Source organism: Ceratocystis lukuohia, assembly GCF_044167205.1.
Source record: "Ceratocystis lukuohia strain C4212 chromosome Unknown Supercontig2_pilon, whole genome shotgun sequence".
In the NCBI taxonomy this organism is placed as follows: domain Eukaryota; kingdom Fungi; phylum Ascomycota; class Sordariomycetes; order Microascales; family Ceratocystidaceae; genus Ceratocystis; species Ceratocystis lukuohia.
In genome coordinates, this window is record NW_027263521.1 from 1,321,234 (window position 1) to 1,344,206 (window position 22,973).

At 47.5% G+C, this 22,973-nt stretch overlaps 6 protein-coding genes across 6 annotated transcripts; 2 read left to right on the forward strand and 4 right to left on the reverse strand.

Moving 5' to 3' along the window:
* Positions 1 to 1,014: 1,014 nt before the first annotated feature.
* On the reverse strand, positions 1,015 to 2,005 carry HOO65_020335 (60S ribosomal protein eL33; the record flags this gene model as incomplete). Its single annotated transcript, XM_071006945.1, has 5 exons — positions 1,015 to 1,112; positions 1,178 to 1,278; positions 1,414 to 1,509; positions 1,808 to 1,817; positions 1,981 to 2,005. The coding sequence occupies 5 exons, from the start codon at positions 2,003 to 2,005 to the stop codon at positions 1,015 to 1,017; spliced, it is 330 nt and encodes a 109-aa protein (XP_070860973.1).
* A 3,163-nt stretch (positions 2,006 to 5,168) lies between these two features.
* On the forward strand, positions 5,169 to 7,368 carry HOO65_020336 (Glucose-6-phosphate 1-dehydrogenase; the record flags this gene model as incomplete). The annotated part of the gene is made up of 5 exons (XM_071006537.1): positions 5,169 to 5,194; positions 5,468 to 5,540; positions 5,829 to 6,173; positions 6,244 to 7,183; positions 7,256 to 7,368. The coding sequence occupies 5 exons, from the start codon at positions 5,169 to 5,171 to the stop codon at positions 7,366 to 7,368; spliced, it is 1,497 nt and encodes a 498-aa protein (XP_070860974.1).
* A 1,565-nt stretch (positions 7,369 to 8,933) lies between these two features.
* HOO65_020337 (Mediator of RNA polymerase II transcription subunit 14) lies at positions 8,934 to 12,252 on the forward strand (the record flags this gene model as incomplete). Its single annotated transcript, XM_071006366.1, has 3 exons — positions 8,934 to 10,768; positions 10,896 to 11,095; positions 11,144 to 12,252. 3 exons carry the CDS (start codon positions 8,934 to 8,936, stop codon positions 12,250 to 12,252), a joined length of 3,144 nt encoding a protein of 1,047 aa, XP_070860975.1.
* A 405-nt stretch (positions 12,253 to 12,657) lies between these two features.
* HOO65_020338 (Protoporphyrinogen oxidase) lies at positions 12,658 to 14,743 on the reverse strand (the record flags this gene model as incomplete). The annotated part of the gene is made up of 2 exons (XM_071006560.1): positions 12,658 to 14,208; positions 14,282 to 14,743. The coding sequence occupies 2 exons, from the start codon at positions 14,741 to 14,743 to the stop codon at positions 12,658 to 12,660; spliced, it is 2,013 nt and encodes a 670-aa protein (XP_070860976.1).
* Positions 14,744 to 16,100: 1,357 nt separating this feature from the next.
* On the reverse strand, positions 16,101 to 17,845 carry HOO65_020339 (Nuclear polyadenylated RNA-binding protein nab2; the record flags this gene model as incomplete). The annotated part of the gene is made up of 2 exons (XM_071006652.1): positions 16,101 to 17,292; positions 17,418 to 17,845. The coding sequence occupies 2 exons, from the start codon at positions 17,843 to 17,845 to the stop codon at positions 16,101 to 16,103; spliced, it is 1,620 nt and encodes a 539-aa protein (XP_070860977.1).
* Positions 17,846 to 18,978: 1,133 nt separating this feature from the next.
* HOO65_020340 (DNA polymerase theta subunit) lies at positions 18,979 to 22,627 on the reverse strand (the record flags this gene model as incomplete). The annotated part of the gene is made up of 9 exons (XM_071006333.1): positions 18,979 to 19,206; positions 19,351 to 19,435; positions 19,504 to 19,608; positions 19,692 to 20,366; positions 20,437 to 20,664; positions 20,748 to 21,337; positions 21,420 to 21,602; positions 21,670 to 21,944; positions 22,039 to 22,627. The coding sequence occupies 9 exons, from the start codon at positions 22,625 to 22,627 to the stop codon at positions 18,979 to 18,981; spliced, it is 2,958 nt and encodes a 985-aa protein (XP_070860978.1).
* Positions 22,628 to 22,973: the final 346 nt, after the last annotated feature.

Sequence of the window (22,973 nt, forward strand, 5' to 3'; positions counted from 1 at the left end):
CGGAAGGCGACATCTTCTAACTCCCCTTCCGTCCAGAACATGCCGTATAACCGTGGAAAACCGGCAGGTAGACGCTAAACAATACATACATACATACATTCCGTCGTATTACCGGGAAAAACTAGTAGGCAGACGCTAAATAGTACATACATACATACATACATACATATGTAAATGTCTGCCCTTTTGCGTCGAGAAACGACACATGATGCCTATACATACTTAAAGAGAACATTTGCCTTTTTTTTTCTTTCAATACTTGTATAGTTGCACTCATTATTCTTATCTCAAAGCAAGTATGTTATGCCTTCTCATGTATAACGGCTTTAACAAAAACACTCGACAACATACTGTCTCTAACAATCTTCGCAAGGTTGTAACAAAAGGACCTATATCAAAAGGGATTTGATCACATCTTCAGTCTATGTGAATTCCATACCTTCCTCTAAACCTCATCACTAATTATCATCTTAGTCGTAGAACCAAATGTCTCGTTTGACAGTCACCCCCCAGGACTTAATGCTCAAACCATGATGTCAAAATAAGGGTATTAGCAAATGGGTTTACTTCGCCATCCACCTAGGCAATCAGTAATCTTGTTTACCAATATTATTTTGCCCTAAAATGCCCTGCCTTCACGTTTAACACAAATATCCAACATGGCAACTGCCTCTTCTAAAGAAACCAACCGTACAAGTCGTATGACGTAGAGGAAATACCAAACGCCTGATAGTTGCGTCCATCTCCCCCCTCTTCGCCCATGACGTCAACCTCAGAACAAACATCTTCAAATTCACCCATGACTACAAGTTAGATGAGATATCATGAAATCCTGATGGACTCATCCGCAGAAATAGTAAGGAATGATGCTCCAATATGTTGCTGTTTCACTTTGTTGAATTGAATGCCCTTTCTTTTTTGTTCTAGGACAAGGCTAAGCTCTGTATCCTTGCCCATGACCCGACACAGCCAAATCATGAACCCATCTCAACCCAACTCCGTCCTGAAAAGTCATTATATCGAAGAGGGGTACAGCATGACGCGCAGAGAAGCACCGAAGGACTTGGCAGGCAGAGGGTGGTCAAACTTAGCGCGGACGACACCGGAGTTACCTGTATATATTTATTAGTGCATGTCCCAGTGAGTATCGGACAACCGATTTAGGGGCATAACATACCGTGCGAGCGGGTGATCTTGCCCCAGATGACACGGATCTTGGTGCCGCGGATCTCCTTGTGGCCACGGTAGACGTAGGCGACCTTCTTGCCAAGGTAGAAGCTGCGAGTATTGTTAGTATTTGAATAGTTGATGATTGTTTGCAGATCTAGCTCTCAAATGCGACACTGGTATACTCAAGTATCCGTGTGCACATCTTTCGAGAGCGGAACTAGCAGGAATATAATGGGTACTCACTTGGCACCCTCGGTGTTGTCGACACCCTCAATCTGGACCAGAGAGGTACCAGGGTTGGTGGTGTGCCGAGCGCGCTGGTAGCTCAGGTGGCGAGCCCTATTCAGTTGATGCAGTCAGCATTCATGTCCGATTCTCCTCCTAGAATTCAAGCAGTTTCTTGGCAAAAGCACATGTCGTCGATTTTTACAGCTCGTCGCAATCATATGGTAGCTAGCAGACTACCATCAGGTTCGTTTCGTATCCCAGGGGTGTGCCGTACTGCGGCACAAACATTTTATGAGGTGAGGGATGGGTAGTGGGATAGCGGCAGCAAATCGACGATATTCAGGAATGGCATTCGAAATAGCGTGTTGGTGTGGTGGTATGCAGTGCGGTGCAGTGCGGTGCAACTTACTTAACGTATACTACAAGAGTTGCGAAATGTTAGTTATCTGATCTTGGTTTTAGGGCACATCATGAGTCGGCCGGTGGTGCGTGATTCTGAAGTTCGGCTTCGAATTCAAACTCGGTGTTCGCTCGACACAGTCTTCTCGTCGCTCGTGAATAATATGCATAGTGTCGACTCACATCTGTGACCGGCAGCCGAAGGCATTTTGACTGTATGATCCTTCTCAACTAAATTGACGAAAAGGAGATCGAGAGTCCGTTTGTGTTGGTTGACACGTCTATCTTGGTGATGCTCGATGTTGAAGACTGAGGGCCACTAAATTTTTGGCCCTCGCTTGATTTAGGGTAAAATCACGTGTCTTGCCGTTTTTGAAAGCCTGTGTGTGTGGTGGGACATTTGGTGTGCTAAATCCCGATAAGAAAGTGTTTGGGGCTGATAAGAAAAAGTGTGGCGCTCGCAAGCGCCACAATAATACACATTAGTCTTTCGCCTCCAATGAGCGCCATCATTTACCCCATTTATTTTAGTAGTCAGTGATTGTGCTTTGTGCTTAGTGATGCTGTATTTTTACAAGCTGGCCCTGGGATAAATCTCCATCTGCGAACCAAGCTGGGCTCGTGTATATCATAGATATTTGTTCTGCAACCCCAAGATGGCTAAAACATAGCCCATTTTAAGATTCCCCTCCAGTACCATGAATTCATCATCATATTAATTATCTAACAATGCTAAATGCTAACAAGCTATGCCGATGTCATATTGACGACGATAGCTACTACAACATAGTTCAATTGCGCATGTGTTATCTAGGGCCACCTCTTTGTACGACATGTGTGTCGATCTCGAGTTTGTCTCTATGGGACAATGTGTTTGGTGCTTGCATAGGCTGAGGTGTGACGCAAGCTGTTTTACAAAAGAACAACCAGATTGATATTCAGATTTACGTTTCGCACACTTGTATTTTAGTCCACTAAAAGAGGGGCTTTTTGGTGGGTCAGGGTATCAGAAAGAGCGAGACGCTCCCTCCCACCAAAATACCCAAGTCCTATCGGAGGGCCTCTCATGTAGGCGACCTTTCTCGTCTCGCCGAAGATCCCTGTCAGATATCTACTGGGTGCTATCAACCGAAGAAGCACAACTCATAATACCATTAGATGCAGCGAGGAATGGAAATCGCTAGTGAAAGGAGGAGCGGCAAGTGGCAAAATCACATGAGGAAGGGCTGTCTCTAGAACCGGGAATGCACCTACAAGCCCCCAGGCCTGATCTCGTCTCTGCATTAGGAACTCCGGTTTGTTCTTGAGGCTCCAAGAAGCCCATTGCGCCGCCGCCCGTGCTTGTAACTTGGAGATATCTCCAAATAATGCTACGCCTTTGTCGCAGAGAGGAGGGAACCTCTGGGTGCAAGGCTTTTATGCGACTCGGCCTAGAAAAAAAAAAGAAAAGTGAAAAGTGAAAACAGCCGAATGGTACGATGTCAAATTGAACATGGTATGTGGTTTAAACAAGCCTAGAACACAACGTCCCATCCAGCCTTGATGTCCCGCTTACCAGAGTAGCAGTAAGATCAAGGAACGAAGCTCCTTTCCCGGAGCTGCTCTTCTCTATCTTGCCATGAGTAGCGCTTCTTTTTTATCCTAGTGGAGAATTTGCCGTTGCAGCGATGCTGACCGACCACTCATAGTAAAAATACAGTAAAGAGAACCTCCAAGCTTCGAAGGATCTTTCAACACATGGTGGGCTTGGTGTCACGTATTGAAGTTGAGGCGTGGCAGCTTGCATTTTTGTACAAGGACTGAATCCCGCCAAAGCAAGGAGAATTTCAACCCCTAAACGTTGATTTCTAAACAAACTTCGGACTATAGAATGGAAGTCCGACACCGAAAACGCAAGTCAGTGGATAGGGGCCCCTATACTCGATGATAACCATTAGAGCAGTTGGAACGAATAGATAAATGCCTGCACCTGTATATACTGACTAAGAAAGAAACATGGTTTATAAGCTAGGAGCTACAGTTGTAGCCGGAAAATAGAGCAAGGCAAATTCAGGTATTGGAGCCGGTAGGAAGGGAGAAGCGTAATAAGTAACTTGAGTAAAAAGATGGAGTTACGTCAAAACACCGAATCAGCCAAATCAATTGTGACAAATCGTCCTTCAGTTGCCAAACGCCGAAGTAACTGCTTGGCCCGGGATCGGCCTTGTTTTGCATGATTGGCTTCATCGCTGTCTATACTTTATCATGGTCTAAAAAAGGCTCTTGCTTTGCTAGAGGAGGGCACCAATGGGTGTAGAGAGAGGTAAAATACGCATGTACACACGTACATACTCTTTCTTTTGCTGCAGCCAGAGAAGTACATTTTATCATTCGCAATTGCTTTCTTGGATCCGACACTACCATCAGCCTCTTTTCTGGAGCTCCTCATTTATTTTACTAGGCCAGATAGATTATTGCCCTTTCCTCAGAATGCGAATTTACCAGCTTGCGGCTCTCTTCATCCACCCACTGGGATGGTGTGGTGGTTATTGCGTTTATTCTCCAATTTTGTATAATATACATACATGCATGAATCAGTGTTAACTAGTAGCCCATCTTGGCCCAATTTGTTTGAATTTGAATTTGAATATATTTAACGTCTACTGGGCTGCGAGGGTTGCTGGCGATTGGTTTCTGTGCACCCTTTTGGCTACTTGCCTTGATCAACGGACAAGTTCTTGCAGATTTTGCTGTTGCAGCTTCCTGCTTTCCTTTATTAGTCTCAGCGTTAATAGCTATACTAATCCAGCTGCCCGTTCCAGCTTACCTTAGGTACTTACTTATCTTGGGTCATTGTGCCTCGCCGCTTCTCTTAAGCTTTAAGCGGTTAAGCGGACCCCCTCCTTCTCTCCCAGCCCATACATCCCATCCTTCATCCCACGGGTGTAGCTTTCTAAGCAAGAACTAGCTCTCTTGTCTCTTGCCAACCCTCAACTCAGCAACTGCCTCTGCTTGTTCATCGAAACTGATCCTCCTTGCCCCTCTCTTTTCCCCTTCTTCTCTTCCCTCTTCTTTTCCCTCTGCCTTCCCTCTACTTTTCCTTTACTCTTCCTCGCTTTTCCCCTCAGCTTTTACTTGTCCTCATCTTTTCTCTTTTAGGTACTCTCCAGTTCAAACAAATCCAAGTTTAACTTTAGGCCGGCCGTCGCCTCCACATTCCATATCATATGCATGTAGTTACGCTGCTGACCTGCCCATAATTTCTTCCCTCTTTCTTTCCTCCTACAAAAACTCCGCTTGGTCTTCTCTGCTTCTTCTCCCTTCCTCATTTTCTAGCTGTTTTTCTGCTCCTTCATTTCCCCTCATAATTCAATCATCACAACTCACATACAATGGCTGGCCATATGAACGATCCTGCGTACGTCCCTCCCAGTTTTTACCCTTTGGCCCTCTATGATGCTCTCCGTCTTCTTAGGCTATAGCTCAGGAGCCTTTTTTGCCCAATCTGCGGTCGAGCTTTATGGAAGCTCAAGCTATCTGCGCTGCCTTCGCCCTCCTTGTCGCAATCCATCGCATTGGAGCTATATCAGCCACAGAACGACCTGTCAATCAACAATACCACCACATCTTGAGCTTCCTTTTTATCTCGTCGACAAAAATGAATGGAGAACTAACACAACATCAAATACAGTGCTATTGAGCTGAAGGACAACACGACCATTGTCGTGCTGGGTGCCTCTGGTGACCTCGCTAAAAAGAAGACAGTGAGTTTTTAGCCATCCGTCATCGGCTTATGGTCTAAGTTATAGTCTGTAGCCTAGCTTATAGCCTGTAGCCGCCTGTGCTTTATACAGTGATATCATTTCTAACAGTCTCCCTAATCGCCTAGTACCCCGCTCTCTTTGGCTTGGTAAGCAAGCTTCTCTCACCTTTATCGAATCGCGAATTTGCATCCCATAACATCAAATTATGTGGCATTTCCTATGACACGCAAGCCTTGCCTCCCATTTCTGCATATTTGCCATTAACATGCCTTTTCTTCCGTAATTTAGTACCGCAACCAGTTCCTACCCAAAGACATCAGAATTGTTGGCTATGCCAGAACCAAGATGGACCATGACGATTATATTCGTCGCATCCGCACCTACATGAAGACACCCACTCCTGAGATGGAGCAGCAGCTTGACGACTTCTGCAAGCTGTGCACTTATGTTTCTGGCCAATACGACAAGGATGAGTCTTTCCAGAACTTAACTCGCGAGCTAGAGGTCTTGGAAAAAGGCAGACCTGAGAACAACCGTTTGTTTTACATGGCTCTCCCTCCCAGCGTTTTCACCATTGTTTCTCAGCACTTAAAGCGGTGCTGCTACCCTAAGAATGGTATCGCTCGTGTCATTGTAAGCTAATAATGACTTGGTCAGCGATCGCCTCAACCAGTTCTAACCCTTTTCTTTCTCTACATTGTAGGTCGAAAAGCCCTTCGGCAAGGATCTCGCCAGCTCCCGGGAGCTCCAGAAATCTCTGGAACCTGACTGGAAGGAGGATGAGCTCTTCCGCATCGATCACTATCTTGGAAAAGAGATGGTCAAGAACATTCTCATCCTCAGATTTGGCAACTCCTTCCTAGGCGCCACCTGGAACCGCCATCATATTGACAGCGTCCAGATCACTTTCAAGGAGCCCTTCGGCACTGAGGGTCGGGGTGGCTACTTTGACGAGTTCGGCATCATTCGCGATGTCATGCAGAACCATCTTCTGCAAGTTCTCACCCTCCTCGCCATGGAGAGACCGGTATCTTTCTCCGCCGAGGATATCCGCGATGAGAAGGTCCGTGTGCTGCGCTCAATCCCCGCTATTGAGCCTAAGGACGTTATTATTGGTCAGTACGGCCGTTCATTGGATGGCAGCAAGCCGTCATACAAGGAGGATGATACTGTTCCCAAGGACTCGCGATGCCCCACTTTCTGCGCTCTAGTTGCCTACATTAAAAACGAGCGTTGGGACGGCGTTCCTTTCATCATGAAGGCAGGAAAGGCGCTTAACGAGCAGAAGACGGAGATCCGAATCCAGTTCAAGGATGTCACTTCTGGTATCTTCAAAGACATTCCTCGCAATGAGCTTGTTATGCGCATTCAGCCGAACGAGAGTGTCTACATCAAAATGAACTCCAAGCTGCCCGGCCTGAGTATGCAGACTGTCGTCACTGAGCTAGACCTGACATACCGTCGCCGCTTCTCTGACCTGAAGATTCCCGAAGCCTACGAGTCGCTCATTCTAGACTGTCTGAAGGGTGACCATTCCAACTTTGTCCGTGATGACGAATTAGATGCCAGTTGGAGAGTCTTTACTCCACTCCTGCACTATCTAGATGACAACAAGGAAATCATTCCGATGGAGTATCCCTACGGTAAGTTGATGATATTGTATTCAATTTTGTGTATACATCAACCATAATTCCATGCTAACTCAGGTATAATAGGTTCCCGTGGCCCAGCTCTGCTGGATGACTTCACTGCGTCATACGGATACAAATTCAGTGACGCCGCTGGCTACCAGTGGCCCACTACTTCGGCGCTCCCCCGTAAGCTGTAAGCTCGCTAACCTAGTCAATTGCTCTGGCGAGATCGGTTTTTATTTTGGAGGGGAAAGGAGGATCTTGGCATCCTGTTCCGGATGTTCCCTAGTCGTAGCCAAGACTTGGTGTAGCAGTTGCTACTTTTGATGATGCATCCCTCAGGATAGTCAAGATCTCCTTGTTCGATTCGATGTGCTATTTTTTTCTATCTATTATCTTTCTTTTATGCTTTCTATTGCCGGGAGGGAAAGAATTATATCGATGCAAAGGTGGATAGAAAGGAGCAAGAGAAAAAATTTCTATTAAATTTGTATGATTGTTCAAGAAATAACAAAATGGCAAAACCTAATCAAGATCATTCAGTGATGGAAATAGAAATGAACCAGTCAACCTCGATAGGATTACAACCTTTTCTAAGGGTTACTAAGTCCTCATGTCACGTGAATGCGTGAAAGACAGCAGGTAACAAGGCTGTATTCTAGGAATGAAACAAGGCAAGCATACTGTGGGGCTGTAAAATCTTGCCTTTCTTCATCACCAAGTTAGACGTTATTTACCATCATTTATTTCCCTCTACCAAGACTTTCACGTGCTTTGATTGATAATAAGTTGTTATCTTTTTACTTGAGTGTCTCTATGTTGCATTGAATATCCTAGTTCGCGATCCGATCACCTGGTGATTTCTGAGTTGTCGTGCTTTGCCTTATTTTTTGTCTTTCCCATTACTTTGGCAATGAGCCCCTAACCCTTAAATCGCCAAACGCGACGAAGCTTTGTTTCAAAATAACCATACGGCTACCGCGACAAAAAAAATTAAACATTTGCTTCTTTTTCTTCGCTGAAAACGCCTGGAGTTGTGGATTTGCAGATTATCTTTTCCCTCGCTTCTTGCTTGACAGCTTTGGTTTTGAGACAGCCTGAGATCACACCAGAGCCTTTGTTGAACCCTAATAAGGTTGCACACAAAAGTCATAGGGTTCAAAGCAACAACAAATGGTCTTCTTTTTTGTGCCAGCTCTAATTTCCTGATTATTCTTGGCCAAAGTTTTCTGCTTCGTCCTTCTCCCTTGCCTTGATTAATTTTTGTTTTGCTCTATACATTTGCGCTTTCTCTTGTTAAATAATCATAAACCTAGGCAAAGCCAACTGCCCTCCTGTCTTTCTTCTCTACGAGTCTTCCAAGCCTACCACTATCGATCAAGCCCTTTTGCGCCAATAAGACAGGACGCCATCTCATCAACCTGACAACCAGCATTCACTTGCGTTTTCTCTATTCTCTCATTGTCTCCTCGCTTCATGTTTCGTCCCTTTTCATCTTGACGATTCACCCGCCAACTTGATCTTCATCCTGACCTGATCTGGGTTGGCCATCGACTACACTTGACTCGACCTGAACATCTAAAATATATCCTTCACAACCACGACCATTAGGCATCGCTGTGATACCAAAAAGCCATTCGTCAATATCGCATCCCCAAGTCCCGCTCCATATAGTCGTCATCCGTCCCATTTCCCGCTCGACTAGCAGATTACTCGTCGTAATAGTCAAAACGTAGCGCGCTCGATGCCTGGAGCAGTAAACATGCATAACGGCAACGAGGCAGGCCTGAGTGAACCTCAGACCAAGTCCGACATGCCCACGTTAAAAGACCAAGCGCAAGATGTCGTTCGTGAAAGTCTGGCCGAAAATAGCAGTAATAACAACACTATGACGCTGCCACTCAGAGGCAACGATCTCCCACCAGAAATTATGCACATCTCGGACGGCTGCATTCCGCTATCCAAAATCATCACTAGACTCGCTCAGCTATGCCATAACCAACTCTCGGATAAAATTCGCCAGATTGCCTTGATGCCAATGCCCACGCCCCAACAACCCTCTATTGTGAATGGCCAGGTACACAGCAGTGCTCTCGGCCAAAAGGAAGAGTTTGACCAGTCCAATGAGAGTGTTGCAAGAAAAGTTGCCTTGAACCAAGCCATACAGAAAATGCACGGCAAATGGGTTAAAACATTGGTCATTGCGGATTGGAGTCGGCGCAGCCAAGATGTCAGCAAGCTCATTGATCTCAAGTCGCATCTGGGCCAAGTAATGACGGAATATGAGTTGCGGTTAGATCAAATGATTAATGTAAAGCGCGACTTGACGTTTGCCCGCTTGCCGAGCCCAGATCTCAAGACGGCGCTTCACGTACTGTCTACTGGAGACGGATCATATTTGCCTGATTTTCAGTTCATCGAGCCCGAGCCTATGACAAATCAGGAGATGATGAAATGGATCGAAAACGTCAACACCTTGTTAACTATTCGACTCAGTCTCGACGACTACGACAATATCCCCGTGCACTTCCACGACTACACTATCCGCGATGGCCGCGTCGTCTTTTCCGTAGAGGGTGAGTTCGAGGTTGAGCTCACGATAGCCGATGAAGACCCTGCGCAACAGTTCTGGTTTGTAGACTTCCGTTTTAAGTTCTCTCCAGCACCCTCAGAAATCTCCCTAAGTCTCCGAATGTACCTCGAGACAATGGTGAACAATGCCATTGCGAAGGACAACCTTACTGGCTGCTACAATTTTCTCCACGAGTTTGTTCTCACACACAAGATCAACGAGATGAAGCGGCAGGCAATTGAGCTCAGCAAGACGTCATGGGGTGGTGTCCTGTCTATTGAGACTCTCGATAGAGCCTTTTCTGCGCAGTACTGGCCTAATCGCCCTGGCCCTAACGGGTCTAAGCACTGGATTATTGTGGCTGTAGACGGCAAAAAGAAAAAGACTGGCTGGGTGAACCCAAAGACTACTAGTAATCTGGTAGCTACGTGGTTCCGGGATGGCAAGCCTGTCAAGGGCGACAAGGTTCTATTTGATACTGTGAATCTGTCTATGGAACAGCTTGTCGTTACGGTTGTCTCTAGACACATGGAGTATATTTTCATGTCAATCTACAACAATCTGGCTACCAACCACATCTACTCATCTCGCGAAGCACATCTCTCCGTCGCTATCGACCCCGAGTACCCTGCAAAGAGCAGTCTGACCATGCAATGTTCACACGAAGAATCTATTACTGTGATTGTCGAGCCAACGACTGGCGAGTTCAAGCTCAAATCTCACTCCAAGGCATCTCACCAGGCTGAGCTAAAGCTGAACAAAATGGTGCACCCTGCTCAGGAAGGCGGTACAATCATGAGTGGAATTCGGTGGACATTCCTAGTGGAAGAAATGTTCAGGAAGTCGAATGGCACAGGGTGGAAATGCTTAACAAACCCGCTACCTATCGATGATATTAGAGGCGTTTTGAAGATTCGCGAGACCTCGTTTTGGTTTTTCGGTCTTCGGCGGACTGAAATGGCACCTTCGTGGATTATCCTTTGTGTTCTGAGGGCAAAGGGAGATGAGTGGTATCTCTGTAACGTGTAAGTCCTAGAGTTTTGCTCGAGGGTCTAGTATCCGGGCTCCCCGTTTTTTCCTATCTTGATTTGAATGCTAACTGGCTAGATCCTCATCGTCAACTCATCCCCAATCAAAAAATGTGCCCTTCAGGTTCACTCAGAATCAGCCAGTGAAGCTCGATATGTCCTCGCTTACTATAGACTTGACACCTCAGTTCTGGAGTAACTTGTCGGTTTCCATTCACAGCCAGATTGCTAAACACAGCGAGAAGCCAGATGACACAAGCACAAGTACAAAGCAAAACCTCATGCATACGGTTATCAACTATGAAAATCAGATTGCCTTCTTAGGTATGCCTAAGGGCTCTACTGCTATGCAACTATCTAGTATTATTCCAGGGGCATCTGTGGCACCTAGGGCCATCATAGCCAGCACAGCCAACTCCGGAACTGGCGCTGGCACCACTTCGCCAAGTACCACTTCAACCAATCCCGAGGTGTCTCAGGGCCGCCGGGGTCCTTGGGCAGAAGATACTATTACTGTAATATTCAACAATGTTGTGCCTGGGCCACCTGTTCCATCAAAAGATCCCCACTCGCGTTTGCGATTCACTCAGACGCCCATGTGGTACTCGAGTTGTATTGTTCGCGTGTTGGACAAGAAGAAGTTTCGGTCCTTGGGCGCTAACATGTCTCGCGATATCCGGTATAACGGCCGGACAGGCGAGTTCTGCATTCGCATCTTCCGCCCTCTCAACACCGCTATTCGCCCATTATTAAAACCCCGCCTTGAAGCTATCGACCGTGTCGTCAACTTTCTAGATGCCATGACTAAGGCTGGCCCCTGTGTCAAGTGCGAGTCCGTGACCTTGAAACGAATCACATTTTCCTATAGTGAAGCGGGTGTGCGGCTAGATAAGCCATTCATCCCCACTTCTGCAAATGAGCCCCCTCCTCCCAAATGGACTGTCGTTCTTGACCTCCGGAAATCCGATCAAATCGCAGTGATTCTTAGCGACAAGGACCCCCACCAACTGGTTGGCGGTATGCTTACGCGTATTGCTAACCAATGGGGTGGTCTCCGTACTCTCATACGCACGCTTCCGCGTACACTAGCTGTTATGGATGCTATCGCTGAAATCGTCAATGGTAGCCCTGAGCGGGATGCGTTGTGTAAGGGCGTCGTACGCTCGCTGCATCTGAGTGCCGGCGCCTCATCATTGATATACCACTTATCATCAGGGACTGGGTTGCGTCTCGATATCAAAGCACGCATCCGCTCTGGCGCCATCTGGTGGACACTTGAACGCGTTGCAATGAATGGACAGTCCTTCACGGCTCAGGCCGGCGCCGACGATGAGGAGGTTGCTAGCCGGCTCAAGTCGTTGTTCAGCATGTCAGATCCGGACGGCCGCTGGATTACCTTTGGATCGGGCTTGACGACGTGTGGTGTAAGACATGTTAAGGCTATGATCAAGGCGGCGGATCAGAAAGTGTGGGGTCTTTAGATAGACGAGGATAAGGGTATGTGTTGTTTGTTTTTTTGTTGACGGAGTTGGGGGTTGTTTTTGGCGTTTTCTGGGCTATTTATTGTTTGATTATGGGCCATTATGCGATTGTTCTGATTCCCTCCCTTCTCCTTTCCCAATCGTTAGCCAAGATCTATGGTCTCTTTTGTGTCGTATGGCGTCGTTCTTGGATTCCCTCTTGCATTTGCTTTCTTTATACATGCTTAGATGTGTCTTTTTTTCTCTCTCACATCTTGAAACAGCTATACACAGTAGCAGTCGCCTCCTTTATCAAATTTGAAACCGTCCCTTTTGAATATATATTATATATTTTAAATATTACCGAAAAAGTCGCAATATTTCTAACGAGCTACCACGAAAACAGGCCCTTCACTAGTTGACAATCTACTCCTCCTTGCTCTGCTTGGTGACTGGATGTGAGCTGATTTTGCTCACTAGGTGCTTGAACCTCTCAAGTGCGTCGGGGTCCTGTACCGTGTATTGTGTTTTCTTGCCAAACTTAGCTAGCGTCTCGTCCTCGACATCGGCAAACTGCTCCTCGCGTACGAATTGCGCTAGGCCCGTTAGTCCCGTGTAGTCATACTCGGGTGCATCGACCTCGCTGAAATTGGTGATCTGTTGGGCGATGCAGTACCCGGCACGGATAGATGGCAGCACACCGATAGCCGTGTATGAGCCGCCGGCCACGGCCAGTCTTCCCTTGAAGTTCTCCATTAGATCCCAATGGGCATCTGCCATGGCGGCACGATGGCCCTTGTAGTGCTGCGGAATGCATTCGTGGGCAACAAAGGAGTGTGTGATGGTGGGTGTCTCACTTATGGAGAGGAAGTTGCGCAGGAACTGGCGCGCTTTGTCCTCGCCCATAGCCTGCATGGCATCGAGCTCCTGGCGTGAGAATCTCTCCCAGTGATGGCCACCGACAAGCACAGAGAGTTTGGTGCCGGGTGCTTCATGGGCGCGGATATGGGTTTCGGTGTTAGGGCCTTGTAGGTTGGAGTCCACAAAGACTCCTAATACGGGGCCCTTGACAGAGGGAAGAGGAAGAACACCAGTGTAGTCGTGGGGAAGATCCAGTTTCTGGTCAAAGTAGAAGCATACGTTAAGTACACTGACGGCTTTTTGACCTTGAAGAGTGGGGAGACATGATATCCCGGACTTTTCATCGCAGGGAACAATCGACGCAAGCTGGCTGGAGAAGATTGTAGAGACAACCTTGTCAAATGTGCGCTCCATGGTAGTACCGGTGGTCTGAGAAGCAGACTTAACTTTCATGTTGTCGTTCTCCTCATCAAATTCTAACAAGGTAGCTTTTTCGTTCTTCAAGATAGTAATGTTTGGTTGAGTCTTAAGCACATTTTCCAATGCGCCGATTAATGTCTGCATTCCACTAGGGAAGACAAGAGATTCACCGAGTCCCATATACTTAATGTAATCTACAACAGCCTGATCATCGCCAAGCTCTTGCATGATCTGAAGATCCTGGACTGGGACCATGCGTGATTCATTGGGTTGGTTTTGGCGGTAGAGCTGAAAGAACCGCGTGCTGAGGAAGCTCTGCACACTCAGCTTCTCAATGTCTCCACCATAGATTCCATGCGCCATGGCAGAAAGCATACTCTCCAGCATTGGCGCGTTGTGCTCCTTGCCAATTCCAAGACTCCGCAGCCATTCAGCCACCGTCATGTCTTCGCTGGTCGTGGGTGGCTTGACCAGGCCAAAACGCACCTTGAGCATTAGTATCCAGAATGCGAGTACGGACTTGGCCCAGCCCTTCCATGCGGGGTGGAGTAGCTGCTTCATCAGAAGGGGTGGAGGGATGCGGAGAAGATGCGAGATCTGATACTCGCCGTCTTCTTGGGATTCGTTAGGACGCGCATCAAGAACGAACTTGGCCCCGGGATAGGTCACACACGGATGGACACCTAGACTAATAAGCTGTAGGACAAGTTAGAAAAGGCCAAGGATGGCCAGGGGAAAATGAAGCGAAATAGAGGGCAATGCAGCTCACCATATCTGCTAGCACATAGTCATCAGCCCGTGTCGGTGTCGAGGTAAGCGATCGAAGAGTCTTTGGCCCATTCTCAATGTACACGGGCATTTCCGTGCCTGGATCAATGGCTGTATGGGTGTTCATCCAGCCGCCCAAGCGATCACTGGCTTCGAATATTGTGATTTTCATGTCGGGGTTTTCCCGCGCCAAATAGTAAGCCGTCGACAAGCCAGTTATGCCACCGCCAAGAATGCCAATAGTCTTTGGAGTCTCGCTGAGTTCTGACAATTGTCCATAGTGGCGGTCCATGTAGGAATGGCGGTCTTCGTCTTCGTCGTACTCATCGTCCTCTATCTCTTCTTCTTCCTCCTCAAGTTTTCTCTCTTCCTGGCGCCGGCGCTCAGCCTCGGAGGCTTTACTCGAAGCCAAAGCTGGGAAAGAAGATCTGACTGTGGAAAAGGACGGAGAAGACCGGGCCATTGAGGCTAGTGATGTCCCTGTGAGATGGGGCAGTGCTAGTCTATAACATGTGCCTGGAATTGGTCGCAGCCCCGGGTGCGATACAAGCCGCCGTAGCGGCGCTCTAGCAAGCTGGGCAGCTCGCATGGCAGCGTTTAACACAAATCAAAACGCAGAACGAAACAAAGAGTAGGAAAGAAAACCAGAGGGAAGAGCGAATGCAAGTTCGAGAGGCAGAGTTGTGTGTAAATTGATCAAAAGGGACAGATAGCCAAAGAGTCTATAAAAGGGAAGTAGCGGAAAAATCTTTCTCTTTCCACCTTCCTTTTTCATTTACTTTCTCTCTTTATGAATCCCAAAATCGGTACTTTCCTCGAGAGCTTGGATGGAACTTCCGCAAGGCTAGCTTTCAGCCTGAGCTTTGAGTGGGTAGGTAGTTTCCAAAACTGGCGTGATCCACTTCCGACCACGGGCTAGATATCGTGTGGGAACATCGTAGGGGACATGAGCTGGTTAATTACAGTAGATGCAGTGTTTATTTTGGACTACACAGACAGTTAATACAATATACGAGTGCTTATTAATCATATATATTGGCGCCTAGAAGCTGCATGCTGTTTGGTTGTCCATGCGGAACTAAGCACAAACTCAAATAGTAGTATTATTCTTAATTAATCACCTTCAAACCACAGGAGCACAATATCAAGTTCTATATTCATATAAGCCAGGTAGGTAAACCTACACAGACGCATCAATCAGTACATGCAACAAAACATCATTCGTACATCGTATAAAGACCAATAACAAAACCCCATGCCAACACTGGGGTCCGTGGATGTGATATAACATCGTTGTGACAGTTTCCAGAAAAGAAAAAAAAAAAAACAAAGTCCTAGGCCTAAGAATCAAGTGAGAAAGATGGCCAGACTCGCGCGTAGCGAGCTTCTTTTTAACCCCTTCCCCTCTTCGTTACTCCTGCCTCATTATCTTCCTCTCTAGGGCCGGTAAAAAACAAGCAAAAACAAAAATGCTGCTATATTTCAAAAAAACAAAAATGGTGTGGTGGTGCGAACCTTCTTTTCGCTCTTCATAACGGGGATGCTGTTGTCTCGTGACCTCATGTTTGGATTTTTTTTCTTCGCTTTTCTTTCTTTGCTTTTCTTTCTTGTTTTCTTTCTTTGTTCATTTCATTCAATTCCTTTGTTTATTTCCAGGATTTCCTTTCCTTTCATTGCAATTCATGTTGTTTCTCGAGTTTCCATCAAAAACATATCCTCCCAGCATCAAGTAATCCTCCTTCCTAGCCTTCCCTCTTTAATTCTCCTTCTCCTCCTCCCTAGGGCCCTGAAGTCGAGAAACAAGAGACTCAAAAGGGCCTTTACGCAATATCCACATCTTCGGGCTTGATATGCTCCGGCTCTTCTTGGTCAATAACAAACTTGCGCTCACTGACATGCTCAGTGCCTGCTTCGGCCCCGTTTCCGTTGGCTCCGCCAGCTGGCGTCCACACTTTGTCCTTAAAGCTGCCTTGCTGGCCCTCTTCATGGACAAAAGCACACTTGGGGTTCAAGCATGGTGCAAACTTGCACTTGGTCTTGACATGGGTGAACTTGCAATCGGGCGTCGAGCAATCAGCCCCGTTAATACACAGCGGCATTGATGGGTGCTTGAAAGGACAGTGCGGATTATGGCAGTTAGGGAAAAACTTGCAGTCCTGCTCCGATTGGTGAGCCAGGCGCGCTGCCGGTGACGGATGGCGACCAGCGCATTTCCAGTTCTTACAAGCGGCACCAAAACTGCAGATATCCTTGATATCGACTGTTGTTCCGGGGGGTGCAGCTGGTGACTGATGGGCAAACTTGCAGTCCTTGTTGGTGCAGCGCAGGTTGAATTTGCACATCGAGTCTTCGGGGTTGGCAGACTCGCGTTTAGCTGTCATGTCGGTGTCCTCGCCGTCGGCTGCCTCGGTCTGCATGGCATCACCGTTCTCGCTGCGATCAGTCTTGGCTGCGCCGCCACCGGGCGTCCAAGTTTTGTTGCCATAGTTGCCTCGTCTGCTGTTATGATCACCACGGCCGCCGCCACGACCACCACGGCCACCACCACGGTTGTTATCCATCATTTGTTTTGATAGTTGTGCCATCATGCGATTTTGTTGCTCGAGGAGGGCAATAAGATCCATCTGAGAAGGCTGCTGCTGGCCAGGGGCACCGCCCATGGGATGGCCGCCCATTGGCGCGCCCCAGTTATTGTTCATGCCGTGAGGCAAATTGACAATGTTCTGGCCCATAGCGGCAGCATTCAACCCAGCCTGAACACTTGCAGAGCGGTTGTTCATGTTATTCCGACCGCCACGCATGTTGTTGTGATTGTTGCGCATGCCCATGCCCATGTTCATGCCATTAGAGCCTCTATTGATGCGCTCATTGCCGGTTCCTCTTGGCACACGGTGGATGCCGCCGTCGATTGTCCGGTCCATGTTCTTGTTCATCTGATTGAAGGTTCGGCGGTCGCGCCCGCGGTTGTTCGTGTTGCCATTGCCATTGCGCATCGATCTAGGGCCAGTAGGTCTAGACAAAAGTTGCGGTCAGTAAAATCCATCAAAACATACTATCGGCAGAAAGGGGTAGACAAGGTGTTCTGGCTGGGCTCGTCTAGATTGGACATGTTGCCTTACGAGGCTGCTTTAACTTACACATTCATCTGCGCCATGTCTCCCGACATGTCCATGCTGTCGGCATCGGCCATCAGCGTATTCTCAGATTGTTGTATGCCGAAAACTCCTTGGTCCGAGGCAGTAGCAGAAGCAGAATTGGCAACGCCGCCATTTCCGTTGGCATTTCCTCCGTTGAGTCGTGCATTTTGCGCCTCGACCTCCGCAAATAGCCATTGTGAAAACTCGCGCGCTACAGGGTCATCGGTGCTCTGACCAAGAAGCTCTTGGGAAATCTCGACTGCGATCTCGTCTTGTGACCGGCCATTGACCAGCATCAACACAATGTATTCGGCCAGCGAGGTGTCATCGGGGTCGCCACTGCCCCAGCCAATTTCCTCTAGCTTAGGTTGTACGACGGCATTGAGAGCGTCTGCCAAGGGCGTGTTGGGCTGAACCTCGATAGGCATGATGGGAAAGAAATAGCAACTCTGGATAGGAGTCGAGGCTGCGCGGTTAGCGAGAGAAATAAATAGAGATAGGGCGCGATCAATAGAATAGAAAAAAGCCTTGTCGTCTTAACACTGGCTATTCCACTTCTTATTCTTCTTGATTCGCCGTTGTCAAATTGTCAGAGATCGAATGGGCGTGCTTTTATCGCAGCGTTTGGTTGTTGGTAGGAGTGAATTTGACGAGAAGGCTGAAGGAAGCAAAATAGAAATAATAAGGGCAAAGAAGTGGTAGAAAAAGTCTCGAAGAATTAATTTGGTCCCAGGATAAAATAAAGGCTGAAGAACAGCTAAAAAAAGCAAGACAATAAGATGTGCTGCTAAACAAGGGGGGAGGGAAAGAACCTTCTTTTTGGTTGCACTGAGCAAAAAAAGAAAAAAGGACAGGGAAATTGAAGAGAAAATATTTATAAAAAAAAAAGAATAATTTCTTTTTTTTTGCAAGAAAAAAGATGTTCACACAATCAAGCGAAGAATAAAAACGCGTCAAAGAAAATGAATAAAGAATTCTGAAGAAATCAAAGAGGAAAAAGCAAAGGAAAAAAAAAATATGGAGAATTACAAATAGCATAGGAGTCACCTAGTAGCTTCTCCAAACTTGCCTTCTTCCTTCTAACGGCTACGCTGCTTCTGGGAAGGGCGGAAGTTTGCTTCTAGAGAAGGGCCCAATCACAATGGCCATATGAAAAAATGGGGCTTACTGTTCTGGGAACAAAGCCTGTTTCGTGCCTTTCACGTCACGTAAGGCCGCCACATTCTGATTACTAAAAAAGGTGTGGCGGTGGCATCGTACGGACTCGGCTTATCTGACAAACCTGTTCTCAGGCTTTATTATACCATGCATTATAAGCAAGACAGCGATCAGGAATCAGAGAACCCCCCAAAGGCTAGGACTCTGTTTAGCCAGGCTGCACCATCTCCTTTACTAACAGATAATCCATGACTAACGGGATGCTCATGCGCATATTCCATTATCCCCTCACCTTCTACCAACTTATCGCTACCCAGAGCCACACCTACAGCCCATAGCCTGCTTGCTGCGATCCTACCCTTCTTCTTTCTCCTTGCCCCCCTTCCCATCCTTTCTCCCCTTTCTATTCCTGTCCTTCTTCAAATCTACTAGCCTCCACCTCAGCCTCTGCGCAATCGACGTATGTTGTTAGTATACCAGCAACACAAATTCTGAACTCTGTCACGACAGCACCAGCAAACTTACGCCATAACCGGTTCGCACTGTCGGAAATAATCTTGGCTTTGGCAAGAAGCCGCTTGGATCGATTGTCGTCTGGGCTGTCCTGTGCTCGGATTTTGTTTGGCTCGGCCTATCGAGGGCAGATGATTATTGATTCAGTTAGCAAAGTTCGTAAATTGTTTGTAGACGAGGGGGGGGGTAGAGAGCCAAGCTTCGCGCATAGACATTTTTTCCATTCTATGCTGCAAATACAGGGCAGGGGTTCTAATATTACCTGCATGAGAACAGGTACCAGCTCAGTCGGTGCTGCATTCGCTATTGAAGCAACCGTTTTAAACCCATTATCCCAGAAGATTCTCCTGTAAAGAAAGCTGTTAGCGGCACAAAATAGGCATCCTTTTTCTGAGTTTCTGCATCTAAAACGCACGCTGTTCGGCTCTTGATAAATGTGATCTTGGCCAGCTCCAGCAAGTCTGATCGGGCTCCCGCTTTCAGTCGGTCCATAAAGTGGTCAAGCACAGCACTAAGGGCCCTATTGCATACATATGCGTGTTAGCCTTGTTTTCCTTTGTCAAGTCGAGTCCAGGCAGCATAGGCTTCCAAGCCCAAACTTACCCCCAGCCCATTATATCACAAAACTTGACCATTCCCGCCGCAAATCCCTGGCTGGTTTGCGATAGATTCTGCACCATCCCCCGCGGCATGTCGTATTTCCGAGCCACTATATGTACTGGAACCTCATTGCACAGATCGCGAAGCTGAAAAGCCAGGTAGAAGCGTTTCATAATCCTCGCCTTTTCTCGTTCTTCTGCTGTTTCTTCGTGCAAGACCGCTCCTCTAGAAAGCTTCATCAAGTGGCACATGTCAATACCAACAACCTGCAAGACCCGTTCGCCGCTTTTGTCAAGCTTCTCAGCCTCATCCATAAATATTTGCCAGTTGACGACAACATCGGAAACGCTGACGGGCGTAAATATGTAAAACACATGCAAATCGCCATCCATGACAAACGATTTGAGCGCCCGCTGGAGCTCGCGATGGATAAACAGTCCGTCTTCGGGATTGAAAGAGGATGCCACAATAGCCTGTCCGAGCTGTGTGGCGGTGTACTCTTCCTTGACGTCGCTGTATTCAACGACTTTTAATTCCTGTAGCTGGTCGATGCATTTGGTCGTGAGGGAGGCGAGATCCATGGACTCATCATAGTGGTAGAGCAGAGTCTTGGACAAGTAGTCGTATATAGACTCAAATGTCGCCACGAGACGAATCGAAATTGCTTCTAGAAGCGCCCTTCAAGTCAACCATCAGCAACACAATCCTGTCAATTTAGCGGTTGTTTATCAAGGGCTGCGAGCCTCACCTCTGTACTCTGCGCTCGTCGGTATTAAGCGAACTCGTGATAGCTGGCAAATCAGAATGCATCAAGTCAACTACATGCCCAAGCTCTTCTTCACGACAGCACAGGTATGTCTCGCCAACTTCATCTTTACCCTTTCTTCCAGCACGACCACGCATCTGGCGTAGCATAGAAGGCCCAACAAATTCACGGCCCATGCGTGCATTGTGGAGGATAACCCGACGAGCAGGCCTGCGTGTACAATTACAAACATTATTAGCTGCGCAGTGGAATAAAAGCCGTAGCCAAGGCTGGAGTTAGCAGTATAGACTTACAGATTGATGCCGGCCGCCAGGCTGCATGTGGCAACACACACTTTAAGCACCCCCTTATCATAGGCATTAGCGATCAAGTCGCGTTCCTCAGTAGTGATTCCTGCGTGGTGGAAACCAACACCGTATGGTATTGTCTCTGCTAGGACATGGTCCAGGCCCGTACTAAGGCCTCCCAGCTCCTCGATAAGACTTAGGCGTGGCTCCAATACTTTGAGTGGTATTTTCTGGGGATTCGGCAAAGCACGACTAATCCATTTTGCCACGGTCTCACAGCCTGTCCGACTGCTTGAAAAGACAAGCACGCCATAGCCTGAATTTGCCGTCTCACAAGCCAAAGCCACAACAGCATTCAAAACGGGGTCTTGGAATTCAGTGTGTATAGACGGTCGTATTGCCCTGATAGCACATGGGGCTTGTTCTGACGAATCTTGTGTGCCAGCTTCAAGTTCCTTTGCTGTTTTGATCAAGCTTAACGTATTGGCGGCTGGGTAAATTTTGCTGTCGTAAACAAGATGTTCGTCGATTGGCACTGGCCGGTACTTTGTGACATAGGCATGGCCTTCAACCCAGCGACCAAGAAGTTCAATATTCTATAGCGAGGGTAGAAGAGGCGAGTTAGGCAACGACTGTAGTCTGGTCATATACAAAATGCGAAAGCTCAAACGGACTTACAGATATTGTAGCACTCATGCCAATTATTTGGATCGGTTGAGCAATTGACAGCAGCTTCGAAGTTAGCAGCTCCATCAGGTACCCTCGATGGCCATCATCAATCATATGAATCTCATCCAGCACTACGGCCTTCAAATTGCTGACATGGCCCTCCTGGATAGCCGTGTTGATCATTGAGTTTGCCTTGATAGTTTTTTATTAGTGACATGTCCCAAAGCGAAGGTCGGAAATCAAAGACAAGAATGCATACCTTTTCGATAGTGCACACAGCAATCTCAAAGTCGTTCCATGTCGCTTTAAGCTTGCTTCCCCCATGGAATCCAACTACTCTCACAGCGTCGGCATCAGCTCTTTGCTGCCATGGATTTCGAGCAAGATCCTGCTTCAAAATGTCAGCCCCGGGTCTCTTTGTTCCCTCTACCAAGTTACGAAGCCATCTGGTCTTCTCCAAGACCAGTGCGACATATGGCAGGACAAGAATAGCCTTGGCACGAGGCTCTTGCATTATCCGGCGGAGCATGAGGACTATAGAGCACAGCATAGCAGTTAGCACTGCCTCGAGATTTGTGAACCACACCAAAGCCACCATTTCGTCTTGCGTTGCTTTATTGTTTCTTACCTTCAGCAACAAGCGACTTTCCTCCGCCAGTTGGCGCACTATAGATCAGATTCTTTTCGCCCGAGAGAACGTCTGGAGCTAGAAGGCAATTCCTCTGCCATGGATATATGCTCTTGACGCCCAGCTCGCGAAACCTGGTCACTATGGTGGGTGGTAGGCCAAAGACACCATATGCCAGAGACAGCGTGGAGTCAATTTCATCAGTTGGAGTAGCCGCAAGCAGTTTCCGCTGGGAGTACTCAGAAGGCTCGGCGTTGTCTACCTCATCGTCATCAGCATATAATGTAGCAATCTCACTTGGGAAAAGCTGCGGCTGCTTCTTGGAATTTTGGAATGGAAGACTACGCGAGCGAAATATGTGTGGCTTCTTGAAATTTTCCTTGTCAAGATGGTTCCCATTGAAGCCGGGCTCAAAGGCATCGGTCAAGCTCCGTTTAGACCCAATGGCAGGTAGCACAAGGGAATGCTGCTGGTTTGCAATGTTCTGAGCATTTCTAGTAGCCACAGTCTGGCGAGCCGCATCGACAGATGTAGTGTGGAATATTTGCCTTTTGATCCGGCTGTTGCTGTGGCTGTCATCCATTTCCATGACGGAGGTGTTTGTTTGGGGTAATGCGCAAGAAGAGTCTAGATCTTTTGAGATCCAGGATCCCAGTTACAGTTGAAGCCCCAATAACGTCACCTGGCTGTCTGGCAAAAGCACAGAGACTAGGAAGGACAAATCTTTTTTTTTGGAGATGATGTTGATGTTTTGCCATTAACGGACTCCGCCGAGGGAAGCAGGGCCTAGCAACGACAAGCCAGCCAATAACAATCGTGGAAGAACGTGTCTTGGCTGGGGGTCTCTTCTTGTGCACAGCAAATATCAAACAGTGAGATGTCTGAGCAACGCTGCTTACCACAGCTGCAGGATTTCAAAGGCACGGTTCAGCTGT